This window comes from Nyctibius grandis, chromosome 2, assembly GCF_013368605.1.
Source record: "Nyctibius grandis isolate bNycGra1 chromosome 2, bNycGra1.pri, whole genome shotgun sequence".
Taxonomy (NCBI): domain Eukaryota; kingdom Metazoa; phylum Chordata; class Aves; order Nyctibiiformes; family Nyctibiidae; genus Nyctibius; species Nyctibius grandis.
The window spans coordinates 78,599,626-78,607,897 of record NC_090659.1 but is presented as its reverse complement, the minus strand read 5'-3'; the positions used below and the strand labels follow the sequence as shown (position 1 = coordinate 78,607,897).

Genomic DNA, 8,272 nt, shown 5'->3' with positions numbered 1-8,272 from the left:
GCCTCCTTCCTCAGAGAAGACTGAGGTGCAGAAAACCTACTAGTAGAAATAATGGCCTCACATAGCGATTTATGCTGTTAAAACACTATTAAATGCCAAGAGCCACCTTAATTCATTTTATGGTCTGAAATTCTTATGGCACACATTTCTCATGTCCAAATTGTATGTATTATAGAGGAGACATATAATGAAAGAAGAAAAAAACAAAACAAGCCAACAACAGGTTGTTTAAGCCTTTGCCATCCTGTAGTCTAGTACTGGGCTGATTGCTTTCCCAACCAGTAGAGTTAGCCATGGCCTACTGTGGTTCCCCAAGGTCAGCCTGACGCACCTGATGACCTGTTCTCTCTATGCTATCAAATGTAAGACAGTCGAATTAAAATATCAGGTTTATCTGCTAATAAAATATCAGATATATCAATTTACATGACACGTGAACGTGACTGGCAAAGTCCTATCACACACGTCCCAGCAGTTTATAGTACAGTTAGTCAGAGGAAAATTGAAAGTGAAGAAAAAGGAACATTTCCAGACAGAGGAGGAAATGGGCAGGACAAGATGAGCAATAAAAAAGGCCTAATATTTCTTCCCCCACCCCAGACATACGCATATAAATAGTGAGAGAGTTATTTTCCCTGCTCACTGGCCACCACTCATTTGCTGCATCTCTCTGGGACCACACACCATCTTCCAAGATGTGGGCAAAGGTACTGTCTTGATTCTTTGCACTGTAAGATGCACTTTTCTGTTTAAGCTTTTGTATCCTCACTCTGTATGTTTCAGCAGGCATGCATCACATTGCATTCTGGACAAGGGGCAATGGGCACAAACTGAAACATGGGAAGTTCCATCTCAATATGAGGAAAAACTTCTTTACTTTGAGGGTGACAGAGCACTGCAACAGGCTGCCCAGGGTGGTTGTGGAGTCTCCTTCTCTGGAGATATTCAAAACCCACCTGGACACGACCCTGTGCAATGTGCTCTAGGGGAAACTGCTTTGGCAGGAGGTTGGACTAGATGATCTCCAGAGAACCCTTCCAACCCTAACCAGTCTGTGATTCTGTGATTCTGTGATCACACCATGGAACATGTGGTTCACCTGCTTTAAATGACTTGTGTACCTCAAGATAGTCTTAGTGTTTTAGTAGAAAGCTGAGTGAGAACTTATCTGAAATAATGGGTACAATTCTGGTCACCATTGCCAGAAAACAGAACTCAAATTCAATTGTAACAATGCAGTGAAAAGCTACTAGAATAGTAGGGGTAAGTCTGCATTATAAAGGAGAGAGCAGCACAGTTGGGTTTGTTTAACTTACCAAAATGAAGGCCAAAAGGAAAAACCATCACTCTGTGTGGATATGTGCAAGGCAGTAGAGGAAGGGGAAGGATGAGGGGAAATGGAAGGAGACAATTTCCAAAGACAGAGAAGAGCTATATTCAGTAATGCCAATATTAAAAAAGCAAGCATGTGTATAGACTGGTTGTAAATAACATATGCCTCTAGAGGGGGAAGTTTCTAATGGTTGGAGAAGGAAAGCTCTATATTAGTTTCTAATAGAGATATTAACAGCAGCTAACACCACCAGCCAAGAAGCAGGCCAAGTTTGCATAATGGGTCAATGCTCAATGGAAAAGAAAAAAAAAAAAAAAAAAAGAAATATAATTCCCAGACTAGCAGGAGCCAGGAACAAGGAGCCATTGCTTTTCAAAGAAGTGAGATCTTGTCTTGGGAGAAAAGCTGGGAGTCCAGCTAAGCGTGAATTCAATGGCAGCTGGGAACCAGGAGCAATAGGTGCAAGGCAGGGCTGCCAAGTCCCATCTCCCACTGAGCTCCAAGCTCAGCAAGCTTGGGATAGTAATTCTGCTACTCAGGGAGATTAAATCTTGCCTCCTTGTGTGTTAGTGGCTGCACTGGATTGAAATGCGATGTTCCCACTGATTTCAATAGCACTAAGAACGTGATATGAAAAGCCAGATGGTTTTTGCTTGTGTTTGCTTCATATATGTGTGTGTGTGTCTAGATATGCTATAGATGATACAGAAATAGATATAGATTATATAGATATATCTTGCAAAGTTACATCACCTGCAGTGATTACCCTCAAAGACTCAAATCAGGGAGGAAGCAGCAGAAATGCAGAACAGACAAGGACACTGATGAAAGTATAAATAAAATAAAAATAACAGTGGCATTTCTGGGAATAAAAAGGGGAAGAATTCAAACTTTAGTTTTGATGATGCAATTCATGTAAGCAGGGGCAGGGCAACAGCAATGGCCAGCATGCTGAGCAGTAGCCCAAAACTGAAAGCAAAAAAAAAGAAGAAAAAAAAAGTGCTTTATTTAAATAAAGAGAAATACCTACTTCTTTTTTTTTTTTCCCTCTCAGACAATTACGGGAAATTTTGCCAATGTGATTCATGGTTTGAATGCAAACCACTTGACAGACCAAGTCATTCAGAGAAGCAAGCGAATGATTCTGGATACTCTTGGAGTAGGGCTTCTGGGTACCAGCACCGAGGTCTGCCACAAAGTGACACAGTACAGCAAGGTAAGATGTCTGGCATTCATAAACCCTAAGGTTTAGCTATAAGAAAAGCAAAGGAAAATTTTGGCTATAAGGGGAAGCTTCGTCACAATAAAATTATTTTGGGGATGGAAAGAGAGAGACGGTGTTCTTCCCACTGGAGATAGGGAAACTTCATTGCTCAAGTTACTTTTAACTCTGGATGAGCAAAAGACTGTGTAACAGACTGTATGCTAAGACCCACCACTGCAAACACAGTTAATTAAAAATCCTTTCCTTTCTTTCATCTGTGAGATTTTATTAAAAATGTAAGCAAAGCAGACATCACTTAACACTAGACTTTCCAAAATAAGAGAGTGTTAAAGGGATGGAGAGTTAGTAGTGGGTTATTTCCAGTCCATAAAACATAATTGTTGTCTGAGGTACATGGGTCATGTTTCTCCTCTGGTCTAGCTCTCCTTAAACTAGAGGAGTACTTGACCTTGAGAAGAAGCCTTCCCAACACAGAAGCACATCAATTAAGGAGGAGTTTAGCCCACTGTTTTATTGGTCAAACCTGGCTAGTCAGACTCAGGCTCCAGAGCTCTGTGTGCCAATAAGTCTCAGCACAGGGCACAGAGATCCGTTCCCAAATCGTGGTAGTTTATGCCCTTTCATTTAATTCCATAAAGATCTCTTCATTGGTTAAAAGATCTGCACAGCAAAAGGAAAAGAGCAGAGCCCTTTACAGCATGGGGATACCAGCATCAGTAGGCCATGTATCATTTACCTAGGGTCTTACTGAAACGTAGAAAACAAGAACCTTTAACTGGAGATCTTCCCCAACAAGATGACAGAACTACCAATGGACGGTGAGAAGGGACATCAATGGCCAGAGGTTGTGTGAAGGTATTGAATGGACAGGCAGATGGTGTCTGTTTGGTGGAGGCCTGTTTGGGTGGAAAAAGCCCTTGACATAAGCCAACAGGAAACCAAATTTCTTTTCATACTTTCTGATAGAACAATATTTTTCTCGTGAAAGGGAACAGTTGGGTCCCGAGAGGGTATGATCTGATATCGGTTACGTCAGAGATATGGAGCATATTTATCCTTGGGTTCAGGACTTTGAATTAATTGATGTCAATTTGTTTCAGATCTACAGCTCAGATACATCCAGCACCATCTGGGGCCACTTGGATTTCCGACTGCCTCCTCTGTATGCAGCTTTTGTGAATGGAGTGGCTGTAAGGGATGCTCTTTTATTTGCTCTTAAGTCACACTAATTGGTACCATTCTTGCTCTAGAGAGAACAGAATGCTCCTAAAATCTTAGTTTACTTTATTATTCTGCCTGAAGCCTGCTAAAAACTTTCCTAGACTGTTCTCCTAACATGCTTCAACTTTCTTCCAATGAGACCGAGCTCAAGGTATAATAGATATCTGATCCAACTCAACAGCAACCCTTACCTTTAATGTGGGACTTGGGGCTGTTTTCAAAGGTCGGAACTCTACAGCTTGTTACAACCTTGCTACAGCCGCATTACAAAGAGGTACTCTAGCTCTCACTGATTTCACCGGGATCCAAATTTCATGCCAACTGGCAAAGAAAAACACAAATAAAGACAGATGCACATATACATACACATGTAATAGCATAAGGAAATTTAATCTTCAGTACGCAGTTTGCAAAAGCCAATTATATATTTTGGATGCATACTTTGTCATTAAAGCAATAACTGAATCCCCAGACATTTGTCTAAATTCAGAATGAGGAGAAAAGCACTTGAAATCAAAAGACACACGAGAGGTGGGGTAGACAAATTTGACAATTATGCAAAACTACAGAAGGTGACCAACCAAGGAAATGGTAATATTAAGCCTTTCTAAATTAGTGTGACAACAAGCTCAGAGGTCCAATTTGACACCTCATTTCCAATGTAGAAAAAATTACCTCGGAAATGAGATCTGGTACCTCTCATCTCCTAGCAGCCTGTATGATATTAAAATCTGGGTGTTAGGATGTATATGATCATTTCAGTTTACATCTCAGTCACAGGTCAATTCTAAGCACTTATTGAAGACACCAGGAAAGCAGCTTACAGGGTATTGGGCACAACTTTCCTTATCCTGCACTGCAGGCCATCTTCTCAGCTGGCATCAAAGTTCTTCAAGGCAGGGACTGGGTTTTCTTCTGCCTGTTCAGGAACGCAGTCCTCAGGAATGTGTATTCCCAGTATTATGGGGCAAGACCTGAGCACTGGGGAGCCTGACCACCTTCCCAGTTTGCTCTGAAGTCAGACACAGATGAATAGGTGTGAAAGTTCAGCTTTTGAGGCATTGTTATGTTATTAGAAGTGCTGTCCCTGATGCTCTCAAGTCCTTGGGGGGTTCTCAAACCATTGCGGGGGGGTTCCAACAAGCAGTACATTGCAAACACTGAGTGCACTGCTGGGAGCAGCCTGCTACCAGAACAGCAGCCATATGCCACGCTGGAAATGCCCAAAATCCTGCCAAGCAGCTGGGCTCTGGGCATGGGAAAGAAGAGGCACCTCTCTGGATACTCTCAAGGGCTAAGCAGCTTATCCCAGTTTTAAGACTTTAGCTTTCTTCTACCCCCAGCAACAGGGAGTCTGGTACCTTGTGTGACAGGTCGTTTTGACGTGCTGAAAATTCAGGCTGAATTTTGATCTACATTTGCAGGATTGTGCCTGTTGCCTGTGGATGGTTGCACCACGGAAGTTGTTCTGATCACCTTTCAGTTAGTTAGCAGTATGGATTCGACTGCTACAGCTTTAATGGTGTCAGCCCTAACGGCACCATCAGTTGCAGCACTGGGGAAGAAATTTCATTGTGTTTCTATGCTGTTTTGGGGGAAGTCAAAATTCACCATTCACGTGATGGTCCTAGAACTGCTGCTTTAATTATACCAGCCTAATTAAAGCAGCAAAAGCCTATTGTAGGAAAGAAGAATCATTGTCATACTGGTTCTAGACTGGTGCAACTTGAATTAGACTTATACCCCTTTGAGGCAAGATTTGTATTGCATTGCCACTTCTCACAAAGCCATGTTGGGAGTAAAGGTCTTTAAAAGAAAGACTTTTAAAGGTTTGCTTTCTAAGGAAAACCTAGTTCTTCAGCCCTTTTTTATACCACTTACAGTAGTTTCAATTGACTGAGCCAATCTTGCCAAGTCAAGAGTTTATTTCTGATGACAAGTCTTCTCTTTCCATTAGGTTCACTCAATGGATTTTGACGACACATGGCATCCAGCCACACACCCATCTGGGGCTGTACTCCCTGCCGTGATTGCACTCTCGGAGGCCTTTCCTCAGAAGAAAAAAATCTCAGGTCTCGATCTGCTCTTAGCTTTCAACGTGGGAATCGAAGTGCAAGGCAGGCTGCTGCGCTTCTCCAGCGAAGCCAGGAACATTCCAAAAAGGTACATAGAAATGCTTCAAGTAGAAAGTTGAGTGGAGGGGTTTTTTTCAGTGTTAATATAAATAGTTAAATGCCAGTTAAAATACAAATGGCACAGCTGTTAATCATATTTTCTATGTTGTTTGTCTGGAAATTTAGGAAAGGTTCATCTTAAGCATGAATACACTTATATGACTCCTTACGGCTTAGCTAATAGATTTCTTTTTGAGAGCATCCATCAGCTTACGAGAAGGAGGTGATGATCTCCGTATTAATTAAAAACAGCACCAAAAGGGCAACATTTAACGGCACAGGTCTCAGGCTCTCACAAATACATACGATCACGCCTCACTTGCAAACCGTGGCTTGCGCTCAGCAGAATGGAGTCACCGTTGCTGGGCTCAGAGGAGAGCCCAAGAAGATGGGGTGTGCTTAGAGGAAAGCCTTGAAGCATGGGATGGACTAGATGCCTTCTTGCTATTTTCTGTGTATTTCTTCCACCAATTTTGCAAAACTAGTTCAGAATAACAAAACTTGCTTCCCTGAATATGTATAACTTATAGATGACTATACATTATTTACAGATAATTTATAGATGACTAAAAACTATGATGCTTTTGCCATTATTCTGTTCAGTATGCCTTGAACTATGAGCAGTTCTGTTTCAACTGCTTTCTGGGGAGGACCTATTGTAAGTGGTACTATTCCAGTTTAACTTGTCCCTGGGAAAAAGCAAGAACTTTTTCCATTAGGATCACATTTGAATGGTCAATGTATGTTTCTTTATGATCCAATTCACTTTCCACAGCAGTAAAATGAAATTGGAGCTTGTGTATATGGGGAATTCAGGTGAATTTTTGAAATATGGTAATGAAGAGATCTTATTTTCTTAGGTTTCACCCACCGACTGTGGTTGGTACGATGGGGAGTGCAGCAGCTTGTGCGAAACTGCTAGCTCTTGACCAGCTGAAATGTAAAAATGCCTTGGCTATTGCTGCCTCCTATGCGGGTGCCCCACTGGCTAATGCAGCAACCCAAACAAAGCCCCTCCATGTTGGCAATGCTGCCAAGCATGGACTGGAAGCAGCTTGCTTAGCATCACAGGGCCTTCAAGGAAACAAACAAATCTTGGACATGGAGTCAGGGATAGGTGCCTTTTATACAGATTACAACCCACAGACTCTGCCAACCTTGCAGTCCTATCCCTGGCTTTTGGACCAACAAGACGTGGCCATCAAACGCTTTCCTGCTCATCTTGGAACACACTGGGTGGCTGATGCAGCATCTTCTGTTAGCAGGAAGCTTGTGGAGAGCAGTGACAACTTGCTCCCCCTTGATAAAATTGAGAAAGTCATTCTCAAAGTCCCAGAGGTCAAATATGTGAACAGACCCAGCCCTACCTCAGAGCATGAAGCTCGACACTCCTTCCAGTTTGTTGCATGCTCTGCTTTGCTGGATGGCAGCATGTCTGTCCAGTCCTTCGCCAGTGAGAACATTCACCGGCCAGCCTTGCAGAAGCTCCTCTGCAAAACACAGCTGGAGCACCCTCCTGATAACACACCTAGCTTTGAGAGTCTTTACTGCGAAGTGAGTGTCACACTTCAGGACGGCAACACGATCAGCGACCGCTGCGATACATTCTACGGACACTGGAGGAAACCTCTGAAAAAGGAGGACTTGGAGAAAAAGTTTCAATCCAATGCCTCCAGCGTCCTGCCTGCAGAAGCCACAGAAGGCATTACAGAGACCGTGTACAATCTCGAAAAAGTAGAGGACTGCTCTGTATTAAGTTCATTTTTATCAGGACAGTCAGCTAGAGCGCTTTCAGAGAAGCTGCGCTTCCTTTGAATGTTCCAACCGACAGCTAGACGCTGTTCACAAACCAAACACAAAATTCAGGACAAACTCTTATTTAGTGACTCAAGCACTTTTAAATTGGATTCCTGTAACACCAGAGCCATGCTCAGTCCAATGTTGTGGGTTTTGACTAAGTAAATAATTTAGCAACTATGTGCACAGCTCAGGCTGAACAGAAGATCCTCTGCTGGCACAGTCGACTTCAATTATCTTTATACCTCTAGAGGCAGAGCACTTCTTGTACGCAACACAAAATTATTTCCTTGCTCTTCTGCCAAAAAAAAGTCTGTATGTTCTGCTTCTGCTAAACAACTCCATAAAGGAAATCCAGATTCTGGAGGAGCATGGAAATACTGTCTCCGTGAGAAACATCACTGTGAGAAGGACAGGGAATAAAAACTTTTACATATTTCTTTCTGTAGATTTAGCTCTAAAGCCTCCTTTAAGAAGCCACCTGTTATGTCAGAGCTTTGACATTTGTGCTAAAGTAAACAC

At 42.4% G+C, this 8,272-nt stretch overlaps 1 protein-coding gene across 1 annotated transcript; it reads left to right on the top strand.

Moving 5' to 3' along the window:
• The first annotated feature begins 558 nt into the window (after positions 1–558).
• Positions 559–7,768, top strand: ACOD1 (aconitate decarboxylase 1). Its single transcript, XM_068395440.1, is given in 6 exon segments — positions 559–685; positions 688–707; positions 2,388–2,549; positions 3,659–3,748; positions 5,737–5,942; positions 6,814–7,768. Coding segments are annotated over 6 exon segments (1,560 nt in total).
• Positions 7,769–8,272: the final 504 nt, after the last annotated feature.